Source organism: Ranitomeya variabilis, chromosome 3 (genome assembly GCF_051348905.1).
Source record: "Ranitomeya variabilis isolate aRanVar5 chromosome 3, aRanVar5.hap1, whole genome shotgun sequence".
In the NCBI taxonomy this organism is placed as follows: domain Eukaryota; kingdom Metazoa; phylum Chordata; class Amphibia; order Anura; family Dendrobatidae; genus Ranitomeya; species Ranitomeya variabilis.
Genome location: NC_135234.1, coordinates 248587424 through 248613065, shown reverse-complemented (window position 1 = coordinate 248613065; position 25642 = coordinate 248587424). Strand labels below are relative to the sequence as shown.

Here is a 25642-nt window from a genome sequence, read left to right as displayed (position 1 = left end):
GGTGGTGGTATTGACTGACCACAAAAATTTGATTTATCTTGAGACCGCCAGGCGCCTGAATCCTAGACAGGCGCGCTGGTCATTATTTTTCTCTCGGTTTAATTTTGTGGTGTCATACCTACCGGGTTCTAAGAATGTTAAGGCGGATGCCCTTTCTAGGAGTTTTGAGCCTGACTCGCCTGGTAACTCTGAGCCCACAGGTATCCTTAAGGATGGAGTGGTATTGTCAGCCGTTTCTCCAGACCTGCGGCGGGCCTTGCAGGAGTTTCAGGCGGATAGACCTGATCGTTGCCCACCTGATAAACTGTTTGTTCCTGATGATTGGACCAGTAGAGTCATCTCTGAGGTTCATTCTTCTGCGTTGGCAGGTCATCCTGGCATTTTTGGTACCAGGGATTTGGTGGCAAGGTCCTTCTGGTGGCCTTCCCTGTCACGAGATGTGCGAGGCTTTGTGCAGTCTTGTGACGTTTGTGCTCGGGCCAAGCCTTGTTGTTCTCGGGCTAGTGGATTATTGTTGCCCTTGCCTATTCCTAAGAGGCCTTGGACGCACATCTCGATGGATTTTATTTCAGATCTGCCTGTTTCTCAGAAGATGTCTGTCATCTGGGTGGTGTGTGACCGTTTTTCTAAGATGGTCCATTTGGTTCCTCTGCCCAAGTTACCTTCTTCTTCCGAGTTGGTTCCTCTGTTTTTTCAAAATGTTGTTCGTTTGCATGGTATTCCTGAGAATATCGTTTCTGACAGAGGGACCCAATTCGTGTCTAGATTTTGGCGGGCATTCTGTGCTAGGATGGGCATAGATTTATCTTTTTCGTCCGCTTTCCATCCTCAGACGAATGGCCAGACCGAGCGGATTAATCAGACCCTGGAGACATATCTGAGGTGTTTTGTGTCTGCTGACCAGGATGATTGGGTTGCTTTTTTGCCATTGGCGGAGTTCGCTCTCAATAATCGGGCCAGCTCTGCCACTTTGGTGTCCCCGTTTTTCTGTAATTCGGGGTTTCATCCTCGATTTTCCTCTGGTCAGGTGGAATCTTCGGATTGTCCTGGAGTGGATGCTGTGGTGGAGAGATTGCATCAGATCTGGGGGCAGGTGGTGGACAATTTGAGGTTGTCCCAGGAGAAGACTCAGCTTTTTGCCAACCGCCACCGTCGTGTTGGTCCTCGGCTTTCTGTTGGGGATTTGGTGTGGTTGTCTTCTCGTTTTGTCCCTATGAGGGTCTCTTCTCCTAAGTTTAAGCCTCGGTTTATCGGCCCGTATAAGATATTGGAGATTCTTAACCCTGTTTCCTTCCGTTTGGACCTCCCTGCATCCTTTTCTATTCATAACGTTTTTCATCGGTCATTATTGCGCAGGTATGAGGTACCGGTTGTGCCTTCCGTTGAGCCTCCTGCTCCGGTGTTGGTTGAGGGTGAGTTGGAGTACGTTGTGGAGAAAATCTTAGACTCTCGTGTTTCCAGACGGAGACTCCAGTATCTGGTCAAGTGGAAGGGATACGGCCAGGAGGATAATTCTTGGGTGAATGCATCTGATGTTCATGCCTCCGATCTGGTTCGTGCCTTTCATAGGGCCCATCCTGATCGCCCTGGTGGTTCTGGTGAGGGTTCGGTGCCCCCTCCTTGAGGGGGGGGGTACTGTTGTGAATTTGGATTCTGGGCTCCCCCGGTGGCTTCTGGTGGAATTGAACTGGTGTCTTCATCTTCTCTGTTCACCTGTTCCCATCAAGATGTGGGAGTCGCTATATAACCTTGCTGCTCTGTTAGTTTCTTGCCGGTCAACAATGTTATCAGAAGCCTCTCTGTGCTTGTTCCTGCTCCTAGACAACTACTAGATAAGTTGGACTTTTGTCCATGTTTGTTTTTGCATTTTTGTTCCAGTTCACAGCTGTAGTTTCGTTACTGTGTCTGGAAAGCTCTTGTGAACAGGAATTGCCACTCTGGTGTTATGAGTTAATGCCAGAGTTTTAAAGTAATTTCTGGATGGTGTTTTTGATAGGGTTTTCAGCTGACCATGAAAGTGTCCTTTCTGTCTTCTGCTATGTAGTAAGTGGACCTCAAATTTGCTAAACCTATTTTCATACTACGTTTGTTATTTCATCTCAACTCACCGCCAATACATGTGGGGGGCCTCTGTCTCCTTTCGGGGTATTTCTCTAGAGGTGAGCTAGGACTAATATTTTCCTCTGCTAGCTTTATTTAGTCCTCCGGCTGGTGCTGGGCATCTAGAATCAACGTAGGCATGCTACCCGGCCACTGCTAGTTGTGCGTTAGGTTTAGTTCATGGTCAGCTCAGTTCCCATCTTCCAAGAGCTAGTTCCTATATATGCTTATGCTATGTTCTCTTGCCATTGAGATCATGACAGTTTGACCGGCCCGCAAAGTGTTAATTGTTTGGGCTGAAGCAGGAGAAAAAGAAGTGTTGAAGGGAAATTTTTTTTTTTTTTTTTTTCCCCCTCAGAGTTTTGCTGCCTAGCCCTTAATTGCTGTCTAGCTGCTTCTTACCTCCTCTTAACCCTTGAATGGCTCTGTGTCCACCTGTTTGTAATGGATCTTCAGAGTGTAACTGCAGGTTTGAATAATCTCGCCACGAAGGTACAAAATTTGCAAGATTTTGTTTGTCATGCACCTGTATCTGAGCCGAGAATTCCTTGGCCGGAATTTTTCTCGGGGAATAGATCCGGGTTTCAGAATTTTCGAAATAATTGCAAATTATTTTTGTCCCTGAAATCTCGCTCTGCCGGAGACCCTGCACAGCAGGTCAGGATTGTGATTTCCTTGCTCCGGGGCGACCCTCAAGACTGGGCTTTTTCATTGACACCAGGGGATCCTGCGTTGCTCAATGTGGATGCGTTTTTTCTGGCCTTGGGGTTGCTTTATGACGAACCTCATTTGGAGCTTCAGGCAGAAAAAACTTTGATGTCCCTATCTCAGGGGCAAGATGAAGCGGAAATTTACTGCCAAAGATTCCGTAAATGGTCTGTGCTTACTCAGTGGAATGAGTGCGCCCTGGCGGCGACTTTCAGAGAGGGTCTCTCTGATGCCATTAAGGATGTTATGGTGGGGTTCCCTGTGCCTGCGGGTCTGAATGAGTCCATGACAATGGCTATTCAGATCGATAGGCGTTTGCGGGAGCGCAAACCAGTGCACCATCTGGCGGTGTCCACTGAGAAGTCGCCAGAGAGTATGCAGTGTGATAGAATTCTGTCCCGAAGCGAGCGGCAGAATTTTAGACGGAAAAATGGGTTGTGTTTCTATTGTGGTGATTCTACTCATGTTATATCAGCATGCTCTAAGCGCACTAAAAAGCTTGGTAAATCTGTTTCCATTTGCACCTTACCGTCTAAATTTATTCTATCTGTGACCCTGATTTGCTCTTTGTCATCTATTACCACGGACGCCTATGTCGACTCTGGCGCCGCTTTGAGTCTTATGGATTGGTCCTTTGCCAAACGCTGTGGGTATGATTTAGAGCCTTTGGAGACTCCTATTCCTCTGAAGGGGATTGACTCCACCCCATTAGCTAATAATAAACCACAATACTGGACACAAGTAACTATGCGTATTAATCCGGATCACCAGGAGATTATTCGCTTTTTGGTGCTGTATAATCTACATGATGATTTGGTGCTAGGATTGCCTTGGCTGCAATCTCACAACCCAGTCCTCGACTGGAGAGCTATGTCTGTGTTGAGCTGGGGATGTAAGGGGGCTCATGGGGATGTACCTGTGGTTTCCATTTCATCATCCATTCCCTCTGAAATTCCTGAGTTCCTGTCTGACTATCGTGACGTCTTTGAAGAATCCAAGCTTGGTTCGTTACCTCCGCACCGAGAGTGCGATTGTGCCATAGATTTAATCCCGGGTAGTAAATACCCAAAGGGTCGTTTATTTAATCTGTCTGTGCCTGAACATGCTGCTATGCGAGAATATATAAAGGAGTCCTTGGAAAAGGGACATATTCGTCCATCGTCATCTCCCTTAGGAGCCGGTTTTTTCTTTGTGTCAAAAAAAGACGGCTCTTTGAGACCATGTATTGATTATCGGCTTTTGAATAAAATCACTGTTAAATATCAATACCCATTGCCGTTGCTGACTGATTTGTTTGCTCGCATAAAGGGGGCCAAGTGGTTCTCTAAGATTGACCTTCGTGGGGCGTATAATTTGGTGCGAATCAGGCAGGGGGATGAGTGGAAAACCGCATTTAATACGCCCGAGGGCCACTTTGAGTATTTAGTGATGCCTTTTGGTCTTTCTAATGCTCCGTCAGTTTTCCAGTCTTTTATGCATGATATTTTTCGCGATTATTTGGATAAATTTATGATTGTGTATCTGGATGATATTCTGATTTTTTCGGATGACTGGGACTCTCATGTCCAGCAAGTCAGGAGGGTTTTTCAGGTTTTGCGGTCTAATTCTTTGTGTGTGAAGGGTTCTAAGTGTGTTTTTGGGGTACAGAGGATTTCCTTTTTGGGATATATTTTTTCCCCCTCTTCCATTGAAATGGATCCTGTCAAGGTTCAAGCTATTTGTGATTGGACGCAGCCCTCTTCTCTTAAGAGTCTTCAGAAATTTTTGGGCTTTGCTAACTTTTATCGTCGATTTATTGCTGGTTTTTCGGATATTGCTAAACCATTGACCGATTTGACTAAGAAGGGTGCTGATGTTGCTGATTGGTCCCCTGATGCTGTGGAGGCCTTTCGGGAGCTTAAGCGCCGTTTTTCCTCTGCCCCTGTGTTGCGTCAGCCTGATGTTGCTCTACCTTTTCAGGTTGAGGTCGACGCTTCTGAGATCGGAGCTGGGGCAGTGTTGTCGCAGAAAAGTTCTGACTGCTCCGTGATGAGGCCTTGTGCCTTCTTTTCCCGTAAATTTTCGCCCGCTGAGCGGAATTATGATGTTGGGAATCGGGAGCTTTTGGCCATGAAGTGGGCTTTTGAGGAGTGGCGCCATTGGCTTGAGGGGGCCAGACATCAGGTGGTGGTATTGACTGACCACAAAAATTTGATTTATCTTGAGACCGCCAGGCGCCTGAATCCTAGACAGGCGCGCTGGTCATTATTTTTCTCTCGGTTTAATTTTGTGGTGTCATACCTACCGGGTTCTAAGAATGTTAAGGCGGATGCCCTTTCTAGGAGTTTTGAGCCTGACTCGCCTGGTAACTCTGAGCCCACAGGTATCCTTAAGGATGGAGTGGTATTGTCAGCCGTTTCTCCAGACCTGCGGCGGGCCTTGCAGGAGTTTCAGGCGGATAGACCTGATCGTTGCCCACCTGATAAACTGTTTGTTCCTGATGATTGGACCAGTAGAGTCATCTCTGAGGTTCATTCTTCTGCGTTGGCAGGTCATCCTGGCATTTTTGGTACCAGGGATTTGGTGGCAAGGTCCTTCTGGTGGCCTTCCCTGTCACGAGATGTGCGAGGCTTTGTGCAGTCTTGTGACGTTTGTGCTCGGGCCAAGCCTTGTTGTTCTCGGGCTAGTGGATTATTGTTGCCCTTGCCTATTCCTAAGAGGCCTTGGACGCACATCTCGATGGATTTTATTTCAGATCTGACTGTTTCTCAGAAGATGTCTGTCATCTGGGTGGTGTGTGACCGTTTTTCTAAGATGGTCCATTTGGTTCCTCTGCCCAAGTTACCTTCTTCTTCCGAGTTGGTTCCTCTGTTTTTTCAAAATGTTGTTCGTTTGCATGGTATTCCTGAGAATATCGTTTCTGACAGAGGGACCCAATTCGTGTCTAGATTTTGGCGGGCATTCTGTGCTAGGATGGGCATAGATTTATCTTTTTCGTCCGCTTTCCATCCTCAGACGAATGGCCAGACCGAGCGGATTAATCAGACCCTGGAGACATATCTGAGGTGTTTTGTGTCTGCTGACCAGGATGATTGGGTTGCTTTTTTGCCATTGGCGGAGTTCGCTCTCAATAATCGGGCCAGCTCTGCCACTTTGGTGTCCCCGTTTTTCTGTAATTCGGGGTTTCATCCTCGATTTTCCTCTGGTCAGGTGGAATCTTCGGATTGTCCTGGAGTGGATGCTGTGGTGGAGAGATTGCATCAGATCTGGGGGCAGGTGGTGGACAATTTGAGGTTGTCCCAGGAGAAGACTCAGCTTTTTGCCAACCGCCACCGTCGTGTTGGTCCTCGGCTTTCTGTTGGGGATTTGGTGTGGTTGTCTTCTCGTTTTGTCCCTATGAGGGTCTCTTCTCCTAAGTTTAAGCCTCGGTTTATCGGCCCGTATAAGATATTGGAGATTCTTAACCCTGTTTCCTTCCGTTTGGACCTCCCTGCATCCTTTTCTATTCATAACGTTTTTCATCGGTCATTATTGCGCAGGTATGAGGTACCGGTTGTGCCTTCCGTTGAGCCTCCTGCTCCGGTGTTGGTTGAGGGTGAGTTGGAGTACGTTGTGGAGAAAATCTTAGACTCTCGTGTTTCCAGACGGAGACTCCAGTATCTGGTCAAGTGGAAGGGATACGGCCAGGAGGATAATTCTTGGGTGAATGCATCTGATGTTCATGCCTCCGATCTGGTTCGTGCCTTTCATAGGGCCCATCCTGATCGCCCTGGTGGTTCTGGTGAGGGTTCGGTGCCCCCTCCTTGAGGGGGGGGGTACTGTTGTGAATTTGGATTCTGGGCTCCCCCGGTGGCTTCTGGTGGAATTGAACTGGTGTCTTCATCTTCTCTGTTCACCTGTTCCCATCAAGATGTGGGAGTCGCTATATAACCTTGCTGCTCTGTTAGTTTCTTGCCGGTCAACAATGTTATCAGAAGCCTCTCTGTGCTTGTTCCTGCTCCTAGACAACTACTAGATAAGTTGGACTTTTGTCCATGTTTGTTTTTGCATTTTTGTTCCAGTTCACAGCTGTAGTTTCGTTACTGTGTCTGGAAAGCTCTTGTGAACAGGAATTGCCACTCTGGTGTTATGAGTTAATGCCAGAGTTTTAAAGTAATTTCTGGATGGTGTTTTTGATAGGGTTTTCAGCTGACCATGAAAGTGTCCTTTCTGTCTTCTGCTATGTAGTAAGTGGACCTCAAATTTGCTAAACCTATTTTCATACTACGTTTGTTATTTCATCTCAACTCACCGCCAATACATGTGGGGGGCCTCTGTCTCCTTTCGGGGTATTTCTCTAGAGGTGAGCTAGGACTAATATTTTCCTCTGCTAGCTTTATTTAGTCCTCCGGCTGGTGCTGGGCATCTAGAATCAACGTAGGCATGCTACCCGGCCACTGCTAGTTGTGCGTTAGGTTTAGTTCATGGTCAGCTCAGTTCCCATCTTCCAAGAGCTAGTTCCTATATATGCTTATGCTATGTTCTCTTGCCATTGAGATCATGACAGTTTGACCGGCCCGCAAAGTGTTAATTGTTTGGGCTGAAGCAGGAGAAAAAGAAGTGTTGAAGGGAAATTTTTTTTTTTTTTTTTTTCCCCCTCAGAGTTTTGCTGCCTAGCCCTTAATTGCTGTCTAGCTGCTTCTTACCTCCTCTTAACCCTTGAATGGCTCTGTGTCCACCTGTTTGTAATGGATCTTCAGAGTGTAACTGCAGGTTTGAATAATCTCGCCACGAAGGTACAAAATTTGCAAGATTTTGTTTGTCATGCACCTGTATCTGAGCCGAGAATTCCTTGGCCGGAATTTTTCTCGGGGAATAGATCCGGGTTTCAGAATTTTCGAAATAATTGCAAATTATTTTTGTCCCTGAAATCTCGCTCTGCCGGAGACCCTGCACAGCAGGTCAGGATTGTGATTTCCTTGCTCCGGGGCGACCCTCAAGACTGGGCTTTTTCATTGACACCAGGGGATCCTGCGTTGCTCAATGTGGATGCGTTTTTTCTGGCCTTGGGGTTGCTTTATGACGAACCTCATTTGGAGCTTCAGGCAGAAAAAACTTTGATGTCCCTATCTCAGGGGCAAGATGAAGCGGAAATTTACTGCCAAAGATTCCGTAAATGGTCTGTGCTTACTCAGTGGAATGAGTGCGCCCTGGCGGCGACTTTCAGAGAGGGTCTCTCTGATGCCATTAAGGATGTTATGGTGGGGTTCCCTGTGCCTGCGGGTCTGAATGAGTCCATGACAATGGCTATTCAGATCGATAGGCGTTTGCGGGAGCGCAAACCAGTGCACCATCTGGCGGTGTCCACTGAGAAGTCGCCAGAGAGTATGCAGTGTGATAGAATTCTGTCCCGAAGCGAGCGGCAGAATTTTAGATGGAAAAATGGGTTGTGTTTCTATTGTGGTGATTCTACTCATGTTATATCAGCATGCTCTAAGCGCACTAAAAAGCTTGGTAAATCTGTTTCCATTTGCACCTTACCGTCTAAATTTATTCTATCTGTGACCCTGATTTGCTCTTTGTCATCTATTACCACGGACGCCTATGTCGACTCTGGCGCCGCTTTGAGTCTTATGGATTGGTCCTTTGCCAAACGCTGTGGGTATGATTTAGAGCCTTTGGAGACTCCTATTCCTCTGAAGGGGATTGACTCCACCCCATTAGCTAATAATAAACCACAATACTGGACACAAGTAACTATGCGTATTAATCCGGATCACCAGGAGATTATTCGCTTTTTGGTGCTGTATAATCTACATGATGATTTGGTGCTAGGATTGCCTTGGCTGCAATCTCACAACCCAGTCCTCGACTGGAGAGCTATGTCTGTGTTGAGCTGGGGATGTAAGGGGGCTCATGGGGATGTACCTGTGGTTTCCATTTCATCATCCATTCCCTCTGAAATTCCTGAGTTCCTGTCTGACTATCGTGACGTCTTTGAAGAATCCAAGCTTGGTTCGTTACCTCCGCACCGAGAGTGCGATTGTGCCATAGATTTAATCCCGGGTAGTAAATACCCAAAGGGTCGTTTATTTAATCTGTCTGTGCCTGAACATGCTGCTATGCGAGAATATATAAAGGAGTCCTTGGAAAAGGGACATATTCGTCCATCGTCATCTCCCTTAGGAGCCGGTTTTTTCTTTGTGTCAAAAAAAGACGGCTCTTTGAGACCATGTATTGATTATCGGCTTTTGAATAAAATCACTGTTAAATATCAATACCCATTGCCGTTGCTGACTGATTTGTTTGCTCGCATAAAGGGGGCCAAGTGGTTCTCTAAGATTGACCTTCGTGGGGCGTATAATTTGGTGCGAATCAGGCAGGGGGATGAGTGGAAAACCGCATTTAATACGCCCGAGGGCCACTTTGAGTATTTAGTGATGCCTTTTGGTCTTTCTAATGCTCCGTCAGTTTTCCAGTCTTTTATGCATGATATTTTTCGCGATTATTTGGATAAATTTATGATTGTGTATCTGGATGATATTCTGATTTTTTCGGATGACTGGGACTCTCATGTCCAGCAAGTCAGGAGGGTTTTTCAGGTTTTGCGGTCTAATTCTTTGTGTGTGAAGGGTTCTAAGTGTGTTTTTGGGGTACAGAGGATTTCCTTTTTGGGATATATTTTTTCCCCCTCTTCCATTGAAATGGATCCTGTCAAGGTTCAAGCTATTTGTGATTGGACGCAGCCCTCTTCTCTTAAGAGTCTTCAGAAATTTTTGGGCTTTGCTAACTTTTATCGTCGATTTATTGCTGGTTTTTCGGATATTGCTAAACCATTGACCGATTTGACTAAGAAGGGTGCTGATGTTGCTGATTGGTCCCCTGATGCTGTGGAGGCCTTTCGGGAGCTTAAGCGCCGTTTTTCCTCTGCCCCTGTGTTGCGTCAGCCTGATGTTGCTCTACCTTTTCAGGTTGAGGTCGACGCTTCTGAGATCGGAGCTGGGGCAGTGTTGTCGCAGAAAAGTTCTGACTGCTCCGTGATGAGGCCTTGTGCCTTCTTTTCCCGTAAATTTTCGCCCGCTGAGCGGAATTATGATGTTGGGAATCGGGAGCTTTTGGCCATGAAGTGGGCTTTTGAGGAGTGGCGCCATTGGCTTGAGGGGGCCAGACATCAGGTGGTGGTATTGACTGACCACAAAAATTTGATTTATCTTGAGACCGCCAGGCGCCTGAATCCTAGACAGGCGCGCTGGTCATTATTTTTCTCTCGGTTTAATTTTGTGGTGTCATACCTACCGGGTTCTAAGAATGTTAAGGCGGATGCCCTTTCTAGGAGTTTTGAGCCTGACTCGCCTGGTAACTCTGAGCCCACAGGTATCCTTAAGGATGGAGTGGTATTGTCAGCCGTTTCTCCAGACCTGCGGCGGGCCTTGCAGGAGTTTCAGGCGGATAGACCTGATCGTTGCCCACCTGATAAACTGTTTGTTCCTGATGATTGGACCAGTAGAGTCATCTCTGAGGTTCATTCTTCTGCGTTGGCAGGTCATCCTGGCATTTTTGGTACCAGGGATTTGGTGGCAAGGTCCTTCTGGTGGCCTTCCCTGTCACGAGATGTGCGAGGCTTTGTGCAGTCTTGTGACGTTTGTGCTCGGGCCAAGCCTTGTTGTTCTCGGGCTAGTGGATTATTGTTGCCCTTGCCTATTCCTAAGAGGCCTTGGACGCACATCTCGATGGATTTTATTTCAGATCTGCCTGTTTCTCAGAAGATGTCTGTCATCTGGGTGGTGTGTGACCGTTTTTCTAAGATGGTCCATTTGGTTCCTCTGCCCAAGTTACCTTCTTCTTCCGAGTTGGTTCCTCTGTTTTTTCAAAATGTTGTTCGTTTGCATGGTATTCCTGAGAATATCGTTTCTGACAGAGGGACCCAATTCGTGTCTAGATTTTGGCGGGCATTCTGTGCTAGGATGGGCATAGATTTATCTTTTTCGTCCGCTTTCCATCCTCAGACGAATGGCCAGACCGAGCGGATTAATCAGACCCTGGAGACATATCTGAGGTGTTTTGTGTCTGCTGACCAGGATGATTGGGTTGCTTTTTTGCCATTGGCGGAGTTCGCTCTCAATAATCGGGCCAGCTCTGCCACTTTGGTGTCCCCGTTTTTCTGTAATTCGGGGTTTCATCCTCGATTTTCCTCTGGTCAGGTGGAATCTTCGGATTGTCCTGGAGTGGATGCTGTGGTGGAGAGATTGCATCAGATCTGGGGGCAGGTGGTGGACAATTTGAGGTTGTCCCAGGAGAAGACTCAGCTTTTTGCCAACCGCCACCGTCGTGTTGGTCCTCGGCTTTCTGTTGGGGATTTGGTGTGGTTGTCTTCTCGTTTTGTCCCTATGAGGGTCTCTTCTCCTAAGTTTAAGCCTCGGTTTATCGGCCCGTATAAGATATTGGAGATTCTTAACCCTGTTTCCTTCCGTTTGGACCTCCCTGCATCCTTTTCTATTCATAACGTTTTTCATCGGTCATTATTGCGCAGGTATGAGGTACCGGTTGTGCCTTCCGTTGAGCCTCCTGCTCCGGTGTTGGTTGAGGGTGAGTTGGAGTACGTTGTGGAGAAAATCTTAGACTCTCGTGTTTCCAGACGGAGACTCCAGTATCTGGTCAAGTGGAAGGGATACGGCCAGGAGGATAATTCTTGGGTGAATGCATCTGATGTTCATGCCTCCGATCTGGTTCGTGCCTTTCATAGGGCCCATCCTGATCGCCCTGGTGGTTCTGGTGAGGGTTCGGTGCCCCCTCCTTGAGGGGGGGGTACTGTTGTGAATTTGGATTCTGGGCTCCCCCGGTGGCTTCTGGTGGAATTGAACTGGTGTCTTCATCTTCTCTGTTCACCTGTTCCCATCAAGATGTGGGAGTCGCTATATAACCTTGCTGCTCTGTTAGTTTCTTGCCGGTCAACAATGTTATCAGAAGCCTCTCTGTGCTTGTTCCTGCTCCTAGACAACTACTAGATAAGTTGGACTTTTGTCCATGTTTGTTTTTGCATTTTTGTTCCAGTTCACAGCTGTAGTTTCGTTACTGTGTCTGGAAAGCTCTTGTGAACAGGAATTGCCACTCTGGTGTTATGAGTTAATGCCAGAGTTTTAAAGTAATTTCTGGATGGTGTTTTTGATAGGGTTTTCAGCTGACCATGAAAGTGTCCTTTCTGTCTTCTGCTATGTAGTAAGTGGACCTCAAATTTGCTAAACCTATTTTCATACTACGTTTGTTATTTCATCTCAACTCACCGCCAATACATGTGGGGGGCCTCTGTCTCCTTTCGGGGTATTTCTCTAGAGGTGAGCTAGGACTAATATTTTCCTCTGCTAGCTTTATTTAGTCCTCCGGCTGGTGCTGGGCATCTAGAATCAACGTAGGCATGCTACCCGGCCACTGCTAGTTGTGCGTTAGGTTTAGTTCATGGTCAGCTCAGTTCCCATCTTCCAAGAGCTAGTTCCTATATATGCTTATGCTATGTTCTCTTGCCATTGAGATCATGACAATAATCCATGTCTGGGGGATAAACAGTTTTCAACCTGGACGGTTCCAAGATGCGACCATTCAGGCTGCTGAGAACCACTGGTGACTGAGCAGCTGCGAGCGCAGCCTCAGTGACCGGTGGTGACATAATTGAGGTTACGTCCAGTCACTGACGCTCCGTTCAAAGCCGGGCAGAACTTCGGTGACTTCAGTGAGATCCCCGCTAGCAGCGTGAGAGTTTTTTTTTAATTATTTATTTAAATAATTAAAAAAATATGGCTTGGGGACCCCTCTATTCTTGATAACTAGTCTTGCTGAAGCTGACAGCTGAGGGTTGCAGCCCCCAGCTGTGAGTTTTGCCTGGCTGGTTAACAGAAATACAGGGGAACCCAAACCGGATTTTTTTTTAAAATTATTAATTTACAGCGCAGGAGCGACTGATAAATGCTCCCATCCACTGCTTCTGCTCTCTCTGTTATTAGCAGCAGCAGGTGTCGGATGATTGAATCAGCTGTCCCATTAGCTAACACCAGTGACCGGAGGTAAACTTTATATCTCCGATCACAGATGAGTGCTCACGCTGTCTTTTGACAGTGTGGGAACCGATGCTCTCTAACCGGTGGGGATGATTTCACCGCCAATCAGAAGCAGTGTTTGCCGAGCTGTCTTGCACATTATAGAGTAGCAAACACTGGATCTTCGAGCCCCCATTGGTCCAGGTTCATGTTTGGGTCCATGTTCTGGTCTGGTACCAGAACCCGAACTTTTTGTAACTGTTTGACCGAACCCGCTGGACCCGAACTTCCAGGTGCCTGCCCATCTGTACTTATGGAGGGAAAAGAGACTTCAACGTACAGCTTAGAAGGAATCAGCTAGTCTATTTTTAATCACATAATGTCATAGACCTAATGGAAATGAGAAGAATTAACTGGGTAGAGGGGAAAAATTACCGCAACAATTGTAAATACAGAGTGCTGGCTTGTGAGATAGCACAGTCCATGCATGAGTGCGCTCACAAATCACTCTCTCCATGCTGTTGACATCACTATAAAGCTATATCGAAGTGATGTCAACAGCAATGAGAGAGTGATTTATGTGCTGTCATGAGACAGTGTGCTGACTGTAGGCAAGCAAGCGTTGTCAATCAACATAGTAGTGGCAGTAATCTAAATGGGTGGGTGTAACAGAGCATTTGGTCACATCAAGTGTGCAGTGAGCACCTACTTTTGTATATTACAATGAAGTGACACCTAACCTGACATTGGTCAATGACTTCTGTAATGTTGAATTATCTTAAGTGTGTAATGAAATAATGTATGATGTTTATATGTTGATTATCATAATTGTACTCATACTTTTCATTTTCATTTACAGCAATATCAAATCTGCTTAAAGTAAACTGTAATGAAGACGTCATCACATTGTCTCTAAGCAAATGCCTTCTAGAATATCTTGGATATGACTACTCATCCATCCACCTCATCGGAGATTCTTCTGAATGTGATGTATTTTATACTAGTATTGAAAATGGTCAACAATTAGTACACCTTCAGTCTGCACTGGTGGCAGGATGGTGTGGAAACACCGTGACGGTATGTAATCTATTACTATATGACAATTTATAATAAGTAAATCTCCATCAGGTAGTTATTGATATGCAAGAATAAGGAACAGTAGGAGTTATGCTGTAATATTTAATGCAATAATGCACAAACGCTGAAGTATGAATACTAATTCAATAATGATAATGTGCTCCTAGCCAGACAAGATACAAAAGACATATCTGAAGATGGGGGACATCTCACTTGTGATATTAGTTCATTAGTATTTTTTTGATAACATATTCGCCTTAACAAAGAATGTAAATGAAGAGTAAAGTAATGTGGAAAAGCAAGATAAAGGACAAAAGGACAAAAACTTAATGTGTAATATCCTTATTTAGCAGAGTTATATGTGTTCATAGAAATCTTTTTAGTCCTATTACAGTAAGAAAAACAACTAAAATAATTGCTCCTTAAACAAAAAAAAACACAACAACAAAACAGAACACCGAACCTAAAGCTACTGATAAGATCATATTTTCAGAATGTAATTAGTTGTTACTGAATACTGATTTTACCAGTGAATTGAAAATTTTGAGAATGAATGATCAGTAGTGATGGGCGAGCACTAGTGATGAGCGAGTGTACTTGTTGCTCGGGTTTTCCCGAGCATGCTTGGGTGGTTTCCGAGTATTTGTAACTGCTCGGAGATATAGTTTTCATTACCTCAGCTGCATGATTTACAGCTGATAGACAGCTTGAATACATGTGGGTAGAGTTGAGCGACTTTTACTTTTTTCGGATCGAGTCAGGTTTCGCGAAACCCGACTTTGTCAAATGTCGGGTCGGGTGAAATCGGCCGATTATTACGAAAAGTCGAGGTCCGACTGAAACACGAAACCCAATGCAAGTCAATGGGGAATCAAAGTCGGCAGTGACTGGAGGACAGGAAAACACCTACAGTGCCCATTTTAATGGCAAAAACATCAATTCTTATTACTTAAGCTTGTCAATCTTAATTTACTTTATAATAATAGTTAGGCATTGAAAACTGGGGGTCATTTGGCTAAAGTTGGGGGGGTAGGGCTGGCTCAAGATTTTTGTGGGCCCAGGAAACGCGGAATACGTCACGGCGGTGGAGCAGGGAGAGGTAAGTATTTCAACTTTGCAAGTGCTGTGATCCTGAGCAAGCAGGGGGGGCCCACTCATTGGCACTGGCACAGGGCCCCTCATTGGACGGTGGTGTGTTTGACGGCGGGTGGCGCCTCCCACTGGCAAAGACACTTTTGCGTACTATGAGGGGCCCTGTGCCAGTGACGTCACCAACGAGTATGCCCCCCCACCTGATGAAGGAACCTGCACTGTCATCTGCACCTTCCTCTTTGTCCCCGTGTGAGGTGGTATAGTATGCGGGAAGGGGAACCTGGCTTTCAGCAGGGTCAGATTCTGGCTGTGTAGAGTGCAAGGGGAATGTAGTGGTCTGGGTCAATGTACCAGCAGACTCATGTAGCAGTGGCTGGGCAATGAGCAGGATGAGGAGGAAACACAGATATAGGCCCAAATATTAAAGTAGGCTAAATGCAGTTCAAATGTGGTAACAGGACTAAACAGGCGGCATTGCTTTGTTCAGTGGAGGAAAACTGTAATGAGTGGCAAATACAGTTAGTAGGCCCAAATAATAAAGTAGGCTAAATGCAGTTCAAATGTGGTAACAGGACTAAACAGGCGGCATTGCTTTGTTCAGTGGAGGAAAACTGTAATGAGTGGCAGACACAGTTAGTAGGCCCAAATAATAAAGTGGGCTAAATGTCTGCCAAAAAATTGTTCATAAATAAACAGGCGACATTGCTTTGCTCAGTGTCGGAAAATTGTAATGAGTAGCAGACTAAGTTAGTAGGCACAAATAATAAAGTGGGCTAAATGTCTGCCAAAAAATTGTTCATAAATAAACAGACGACATTTCTTTGCTTAGTGTTGGAAAATTGTAATTAGTAGCAGACTAAGCTAGTAGGCCCAAATAATAAAGTGGGCTAAATGTCTGCCAAAAAATTGTTCATAAATAAACAGGTGGCATAGCTAGGTACAGGGGTGGGCTCCTCTGCTGAGTAGCAGACAGTGGTAGTAGGCGCAAAGTATTAACTGGTCTAAATGGAGGCCAGGGCCCCTGTATATTTTAACTATCATCTATCATTTCAACAAATTTGTATTGGCAGTGCCATTGAAGGGTTTAACAGCACAGACTACACAGTGGTGGAGCAGGGAGAGGTAAGTATTGCAAGTGGTAGAGCACTGTTCGAGCTGGGGGGAACACTCTCTCGTGGGCGGCGGTACTGGCACAGGGCCCCTCATATTACGACGGTGTGTCTGACGTTGGTTGTGCACCACCACCGTCAGTATCAGCTGGCAACCACCGCCCACAGGCTCCTCCACGAGATTTCCTCATTTTTTGGAAAATCTAACCAAAATAACAACCGTTATATGGTACTGTAAAACAAGGTAGAAGGTGTATATAAACTTGTTGAGAATTTAAATCTCCCTTTTTGTTTTTGGGAGACTGAACCAAAACTCAGGCCCAGTGTATATAACAACGCAATCTAAGTGGCAGAAAGTGGCTGGCTGACATACGACAAACTAACAGGACTGAAGTATATCCACTTTGTGAAAATTTGAATCTCACTTTTTTTTGGAGACTGAACCAAACCTCAGGCCCAGTGTATAAAACAACACAATGTAAGTGGCAGAAAGTGGCTGGAAGATATATGAAAAAATACAAGGACTGTAGTACAATTTCAATCTCCCTACAATGATCTCAGGACAAGTTTGGCAGCAATAAAAAGGACTGCTGCACACAAAAGTGTGGACAATTATACAAGATAACTGTGCAGAAAGGAGCAACAGGATTTTTGCTTTTAAAAAAGTAGTTGGTGTGCACAGCAGCGTGCAAACAGCAATGCAGCTATCAGGGAGCCTTATAAGGCAGCCTAATAAGCTACAGAGCTGATGCACAAAGATATAGCCTCCACTGTCCCTGCAAACAAAAGATGGTGTTGGACAGTGGAAATCGCTACAGCACAAGCGGTTTGGGGGTTAATCTTCCCTACCTAACTATATCCCTTCTTCTGATGAAGCTGCAGCAACCTCTCCTTATGCTAAGATCGGCAGAAGTAAGATGGCGGTCGGCGTACACGCCCCTTTATAGCCCCTGTGACGCCGCAGAAAGCAAGCCAATCACTGTCATGCCCTTCTCTAAGATGGTGGGGACCGAGACCTATGTCATCACGCTGCCCACACTCTGCGTCCTCCTTCATTGGCTGAAAAATGGTGCTGAAAGCTTCATATAAAACGCGACTTTTGCACACAGATCGGCAACCTCATGGCCGATTCCACACTAGGATCGGGTCGGGTTTCATGAAACCCGACTTTGCCAAAAGTCGGCGATTTCTTAATTTGTCCGATCCGTTTCACTCAACCCTACATGTGGGGATTCCCTAGCATCCAGGCAACCCCCACATGTACTCAGCCTGTCTAGCAGCTGTAAATCATGCAGCTGAGTCAATGAAAACTAAATCTCCAAGCAGTTACAAATACTCGGAGACCACCCGAGCGTGCTCGGGAAAACCCGAGCAATGAGTACACTCACTCCTCACTAGCAAGCACTAAAATGCTTGGGTGCTTGTTGCTTGGGTCGAGCAAACTGGAATGCTCGGGTGCTCAACCCGAGCAACGAGCCCAATGTAAGTCTATGGGAAACGTTAGCATCTTTCCAGTGGCCCCCCCCCCCCCCCCCGGCGGTCTGCAGAGGGACTAAAAATTGCAGAAATCGATGAGAACAGTGCTCAAATTACATGAGAACAGCATGGGGAAGACCCCTGGAAGCATTTCTGACTCCCAGGTCACTGCTGTAAACAATGTTGTCAGAGTCTTACCCCACTTTCACAGACTCACAATAAAACATACAAAAACGAAACCAAAATGGATTTTCCAGGGAAATATGTTAAGGAACATCCTGTCCAGGGTAATCCCTTGTATATAAGGCAAAATAAACAAACAAAAGCAAAAATGTTCCTCCTCCACCACTTGGGCTATGTTCACAAGCAGCGTTTTTGTTGTGTTTTTGAAATGTAGCAGTGCCTTCAACCAAGACACATGCATTCACTGGGAAATGTCATTTTAACATTTTACAACCTTATCTGGCCATGTGGTGTGTGACACATCATCAGACACATCCTGTTTCATTTATAAAGGAGGGACTCAGAAAGTCACAAAGCCTATTTTTATAGGGCCACCAGGCGGCATTTACTATTCTTAAAGGGCCAGCAGTCAGCCGTCACTATTCTTGGAGAGCCATCAGCCTACTATTCTTTGTTGTTCCCATTATTAAACAGTTGGTCTCCTATACTGTTATTGCGTATGCAGGGAGTGGCAGGGCTGCCCAAAATTTGGATGAACCCCAATACCCCTTTGAAGAGACATACAGGAGGGCCTCCTGAAAAAATGTTCCCATTATTAGGAAGGGGATCTCCCGTACTGTTTGCCATACCTTCCAACTTTTGGAGAAGAAAAAGAGGGACAAAGTTTGTGGCGCGCCTAGGGCGCCGCGGTAAATTTTAGGCCACAATCCTAACCACACCAATTTCACAACTAGTCACACCCATATCCATGCCCCAACCACACCCATTTAGCACTGCTGATCACACTGTTTCATAAACAATAATTAAAAACAGAAAAAAATGAATGGATTTACAAGTAATGAATTAAAGTATTAATGCAAACTTGGTAATAATATTTCTTTTAAATTAGAATGTAAAAGCTGCACAATACATAACAGATCCAATCTATTAGATAAAATATCTTTAATAATATTGTGCTTCATACATTAAAAAGGGCCCCATACAGTATCTGCGTGCTCCAAGTTTGGGCATTTTAGGCCATTTTGCCACTGTTTTTGCTGTCTGTTACTCTAATTATATACAGCACGATTTGACATTTTAAATAAAAACAGGCCACATATTTGCCAGTGTGGTATTTCCATGACAGCACTCATATCTGCGTGCTCCAAGTTTGGGCATTGTAGGCCGGTGGACCACTTTTTTTGCTGTCTGTTACTCTACTTATATACAGCACTATATTGCATAAATTAACTTCACAAAAAAGCCCCCAAAAATTGACAGTCTGTTATGTCAGGAAGAGGCCTGCCTGGTGTTTGGGTTTAAAAAAATCATAGATTTGCAGGCATACTGATCAAATATTATTTCCCTACTAATAAATACATTTGTGTTGAGCATTTGAAATGGTGCAGTAGTCCATTTAAAATGGGCAAGGCAAGGGGCAAGGGACGGGGAAGTGGGCGTGATGCTGATGGTGCATGAAGAGGACGAGGCCGTGGACAAGGTAAAAGTGGGCAACAATGAAGGCCAACATCTTCTCGCTCGACCTTCCTGTCCCAGTTTCTAGGGGACCGCAGCACACCACTATTGAAGCCAGAGCAGTGTTAAACGGTTGTTGGTTGCATAGCGGATAATGCTTCCAGTCACTTAGCCACCACCACCACCACCATGTCTTCCAAATGGTCAAGTCAGAGTAGCCATGAGTGTGGCCCGGATATCCCTCACCCTTATTCTCCTTCCTCCCACCATGCTGAGTGCCCTGAGACAACTGATCCCACACTTGGACACTCTGAAGAGCTGTTCAGTTTTCCATTTCAAGATTTTGAACTCTCGGCCAGTCAACTTGAAGTGGGGACAGATGAGATCGCATGTAGAGATGCCCAAAGCTTTGACCTGCCCCGGTCACACAAAGGCGATGGTGGGAAAGTGTCAGAAGAGGTGGACGATGATGAGACACAATTGCCAAAAAGTTAGGAGGAGGAGCAGGGTGCGAATGTGGAAGACGAGGTAGTGGATGACTATGTGACTGACCTAACCTGGCAGGAGGACATGCAGAGTGAGGGCAGCAGCACAAATGGGAAAGGAGGCATATCACCCCAACAGGAAGGATGAAGCAGTGTGGTGGCCACAGACAGAAGGCATGCATCCGTTCCCCGTAACACAAACATGAGGGAAGTTGCCATTCCAACTGTTAGATCTTCCCGAGTCTGGTTATTTTTTAAAGACTCTGCCAATAATCCCAAACAGGCCATTTGCAGCACATGCCATGCCCGCATCAGCAGGGGTAGCAAAACAACCAGCCTGACCACCACCAGCATGATCAGGCACATATCAGCAAATCACCTGACTTTGTGGGCCGAACCCCAGGATCCAGGACCACTGTCTGCAGGTGACACCACTGCTTCTTCCACTGTTTTGTATAGAAGCCAATCCCCAGTCCACCGTGCATGTGAAGATGCCTCTAGCCCTGCACCTGTTGTGGCCCACAGTCAAGCAGCACCATCATCAAGCCCGTCCATGTCCTTGTCCCAGCACAGCCTTCAGTTGTCTATACCCCAGTCTTTGGAACGCAAGTGGAAATACCCAGCCAACGGCCCATAAGCCACAGTCCTAAATTCTAATATTTCTCTTCTGCTTGTGCTAGAAATGCTGCCTTTTAGGCTCGTTGAGACGGAAGCTTTCCGCAACATGATGGCGGTGGCCGACCCAAGGTACTCGGTCCCCAGTTGCCACTATTTCTCCCGGTTGCCGTACCGGCATTACACCAGCATGTGTCCCACAACATTACCTGTGCCCTCAGCAATGCTGTTACAAAGAAAGTCCATCTAACCACAGACACATGGACAAGTGCTTGTGGGCAGGGACGGTACATCTCACTGATGGCATACTGGGTTAACATAGTGGAAGCCGGGACCCAGTACGACCTTGGGATGGAACATATCCTCCCCACGCCGAGGATTGCTGGCCCTATGTCAATCAGGGTGGCCCCCCACAGTCTACAGCTCCTGCACCTCCTCCTCCTCCTCTTTATCCTCCATCTCTGAAATCAACACATCAGTCAGAAGCTGGAAGCACTGCAGCACTGCCTCAGCCAAGTGGCAACAGACTGTGTTGAAGCTAATCTGCATAGGTGACAAACCGCACAATGCAGAAGAGTTGTGGACAACGCTGAAAGAGCAGTCAGATGTTTGGATGACACCGCTGAACCTACAGCCAGACATGGTCATGTGTGACAATGGCCGTAACCTGGTGGCGGCTCTGAGGCAAGGTGAGCTCACACACGTACCTTGTTTGGCCCATGTGCTTAACCTCGTGGGTCAATGTTTTCTGAAAAGCTACCCGGAGCTGCCGGATCTGCTAGTGAAAGTACGCCGTCTGTCTGCCCATTTTAGAAAGTCAGCTACAACTTCAGCCACCCTTGCTGTGCTTCAGCAGCATTTGCAGCTTCCAGCTCACAGGCTGGTGTGTTATGTCCCCACGTGCTGGAACTCTACGCTGCATATGTTGGAAAGGATTTGTGAGCAGAAGAGGGCAGTTGTTGACTACCAACATCAATGAGGCCATTGATATTCAGTTCAGACTCCACACATAAGACCTAGGGAGTGGACATGGATGTCCGACATATGTACCATCCTCCAAAACTTTGAGGACTGCACCAAGATGGTGAGCGGCGATGGCACCATAATTAGCATCACCATCCCACTTCTCAGCATTCTGAAAACCTCTCTGCTCACAATTAAAGATGCATTGCAGGCAGAGCACGAAGACATGGAGCAAGGAACCATACAGGGGGAATACACTCAGCCCAGCCTCATGTCTTCTCAAGGTGGATTGGTAGTCAATGAGGAGGAGGAGGAAGAACAGGAGCTACTTTCATGCGCTATAGACGGTACTACAAACACAGCTGTCATACCGTCTGTTCAGCAGGGATGGCCTGAGGACAGGGAGGAGGAGGAGGACAGCATGGTTAGTCGTCCTGTTGGCGAGGACACGGAAGTCTTGCCTGTTAGTAGTCTGGCATGCATGGCTGACTTTATGTTGCGCTGCGTTTCACGTGACTCTCGCATTATAAAAAATTTTGGGTGACACTCATTACTGGTTGGTGACACTTCTAGACCCACGCTACAAGGAGAACTTTCAATCTCTTCTGCCTGAGGCAGAGAGGTGTACTAAAATGTTGCAGTACCAGAGGGCCCTTGTAGCGGAATTACTTAGAAAATTCCCATGTGAGAACGCTGGCAGCAGACGTCAGAGTTTGTTGTACAACCAAGAAGTCCAAGCGAGAGAGACAGAAGTACAATCCAGCTCAGGCAGGGGAACAATGGCAAAGTTCTGGGACAGTTTTCTCAGACCCTCCCATCGTGATGGCACAGAGGCAAGGGGTGCTGTCACAAGAAGTGAAATGTTTGGGAAGATGCTGAGGGAGTACCTTGCAGATCGTACAAACGTCCTCCAGGATTCCTCTGTGCCTTTTAATTATTGGGTATCCAAACTGGACACGTGGCATGAACTGACTCTACGCCTTGGAGGTCCTGGCCTGCCCTGCTGCTAGCGTTCTGTCAGAGAGGGTTTTTAGTGCCGCTGGTGGAATTATAACAGATAAGCGCGTCCGCCTGTCAACTGAAAATTCTGACAGGCTGACTCTTATAAAAAGGGCTGGATTGGGAAAGACATCTGTACACCATCAAGTGAAAACAGTTAAGATAACCTCAAATACATTCTCTCTTTTTGTGGAGGTGTATTCTCATGCACCTCTTCACAACCACACATGGGTATACGCTTCCAGGTTTGGTTTGTTTGTTGTTATCCTCCTCCTTATCCTCATCCTCATCATCCATAACCAGTAGAGCACCAGAATGAATGGATTCCGTGATGCCAAAGGCACCATTTTTTTTTTTCAATGGGTGTAAATATTATGCCTGTAACTAATTGGAAATCAAAACAAATGTTACTCCCACAGGGGAAAATATAAAAAAAAAGAGATATAAGTCTATTTATCCCCTGTATTCTTATATTTTCCATTTTCCCAATCTCTGGACGGTCCTGTTATGAGGAAGTGTATACCTCAACAATAGAAAATTGTTCAAAGACTTTTAAATTATATTTTTATTTATATCCCTGTCTCTGAGCTGTTGCTAGGGACAAACATATCTCGTTGGACACATTCAGGCTTCAAATCTATGAACCTGTGTTTGCCCCTCCCTTTTGTTATTTACTTTCATTGGTGGATTCACATTTTTTATTTCTTTGCTTAATTTCATTATGATTTAGCTTTATGTCTCCTCATTGTCCACCACTAGATCACCAGGCTTATCGGCCTCTGGGCCACTACAGGCAGTCAATTTTTTGTCAAGGGTGTCTCAGATGCCCATAGTATGTTTTTAATAAATGTATCCCCCTTGGGGCAATGTTTGTCAGCCCATAGGCACTTAGTGTATGGGCATTACAAGTGTAGGAGACACAATCCTTTACATTGGGCCTAAGTTTGTATTGAGGCCTTCAGCAATCTCTCCTCATTCTCCACCACTAGATCACCAGGGTTCACGTGTTCTGTGCTGCTACAGACAGTCAGTTTTTTGGCAAGGGTGTCCATGATCCACATGAAATATTTTTTTTAAATTTACCCCCCGCCATGAGCAAATGCTTGTCAGGCCAGGCACTCCATTACAAGTCTCAGAGACCCACACCCCTACTTTGGGCCTACTTCTTAACTTTGTCTCCTGCAATGTCTCTTCTTTACCTGCCACTAGATGACCAGGGTGAACGTGCTCTGTACGGTGAATTTTGGGTAAGTGGACTGTGATGGCACTATTTTATTTAGTAAAAAAAGGACCCCACTTTGGGGAATTGGGCATTACATTACATTGGGCCTACTTCTTAACTCTGTCTCCTGCAATGTGTCCTTTACCTGCCACTAGATCACCAGGGTGAACGTGCTCTGTACAGTGAATTTTGGGCAAGGGGGCTGTAATGGCACTATTTTATTTAGTAAAAAAGGACCCCACTTAGGGGAATTGGGCATTATATTACATTGGGCCTACTTCTTAACTCTGTATCCTGCAATGTGTCCTTTACCTGCCACTAGATCACCAGGGTGAACGTGCTCTGTAAGTTGAATTTTGGGCAAGGGGGCTGTGAAGGCACTATTTTATTTAGTAAAAAAGGACCCCAATTGGGGAATTGTTTGTCAGCTCATGCCCTCCATTATAAGTCTCAGAGACCCACACCCCTACATTGGGCTGTAACAAAACACTCCGGGATCGCCTTTGCTGGGGTCAAAGGTCACGTGGTTTGTGCATTAAACTCTGAGGCGACAGCAGGTTTCCAAGTAGACTGACCTCAGGTCAGGTTTATTAAAGTGAAAGCAAATACAGAAAACAAAACATAAAAATAAATCCTTGCCTGTCCGGCGCTAATTATACAAATACGTTCCTATCTAACAACTGGGGGGCTTCTCCCACCCAGCTAACATTACACAGGTCACAAGCACAGCTCTCACTCACGGTTGTCTCACACAGACAGGCATTCTGTGTGCCCCAGGCTGACACCTGAAACCTCCAGCTGGTCAGCCTTTATTCCTGCACTTATTAACCCCTCGGTATCCTGAAGATACTGAGCGGCCTAATTCACATAGGACAAATACCTGGGCGAGATATACCTGCCCCCGACTACCAGACCGACATGACTCTTACATATCCTCCCCTCCTGCTCAGACCACTCAGGTCGAGCAAGAATACTCTCGAAACAGTGTACTCGGGACAGGGCATCAGCGTTCCCCATCTGCACCCCGGGGCGGTGCTCCACCATGAACGAGTAAGCCTGCAGGGCAAGGAACCACCGGGTTACCCGACTATTACGGTCCTTGTGGAGATGCATCCACTTGAGAGGGGCATGGTCCGTGACCAGCCTAAACTTCCTACCTGCCAGGTAATATTTGAGGGAGTCGAGAGCCCATTTGATGGCTAGACACTCTTTTTCAATCACGGCATACCTCTGCTCATGTACATTCAGTTTCCGACTGAGGTAGAGGACCGGGTGTTCGACTCCGTCCCTTACCTGGGAAAGTACAGCTCCGATACCAGTATCAGAAGCATCCGTTTGCACCACAAACTCGCTGCTGAAATCAGGAGTCACTAGTACGGGCTGAGAGCACAAAGCCCGTTTCAGGCTGTGGAAGGCCTCTTCAGCCGCTGAGGTCCATTTTACCATGACGGAATCCCTCCCTTTGGTAAGATCCGTCAAGGGTGTAGCCATGGCCGCAAAGTTGGGTATGAACCGGCGATAATAGCCGGCAATGCCCAGGAAAGCTTGAACTTGTTTCTTGTTCACTGGTTGCGGCCAGCCCTGAATTGCCTGTATTTTATCGATCTGGGGTTTAACCACTCCTCTGCCAATCACGTAGCCCAAGTATCGGGCTTCTTCAAGGCCGATGTGACATTTCTTAGGATTCGCCGTTAAGCCTGCGTCTCTCAGGTCATCAATCACTGCCTGTACCTTCCGGAGGTGAGCTTCCCAGTCCACGCTGTAAATTATGATGTCGTCTAGGTAGGCAGAAGCGTACTGCCTGTGGGGCCTCAAGACTCAATCCATCAATCTCTGGAACGTTGCTGGGGCTCCGTGAAGTCCAAACGGCATGTAGATATACTGGAACAGCCCTTCCGGTGTAGCAAATGCCGTCTTCTCTCTGGCCGCCTCGGCCAGAGGGATCTGCCAGTACCCCTTTGTTAGATCCAGGGTCGTAATATATCGGGCTTTACCCAGCCGATCGATCAACTCATCGACCCGGGCCATAGGGTAGGCATCAAATTTAGAAACCGCATTCAGTTTCCGAAAGTCATTGCAAAACCGTATAGAGCCATCCGGCTTAGGTATCAACACGATTGGACTGGACCAGGCGCTGTGCGACTCTTCAATGACTCCTAAGTCCAACATGGC

The 25642-nt window shown here is 46.4% G+C and overlaps 1 protein-coding gene across 2 annotated transcripts in view; it reads left to right on the top strand.

Moving 5' to 3' along the window:
- Nucleotides 1-25642, top strand: part of LOC143815762 (uncharacterized) — a 785716-nt gene that overhangs the window by 615683 nt on the left and 144391 nt on the right. For both annotated transcript variants that reach the window (XM_077295356.1, XM_077295355.1), the window contains exon 40: nucleotides 13654-13871. In XM_077295356.1, coding sequence (XP_077151471.1) covers nucleotides 13654-13871 — 218 coding nt within the window. The remainder of the gene's footprint in view (nucleotides 1-13653; nucleotides 13872-25642) is intronic.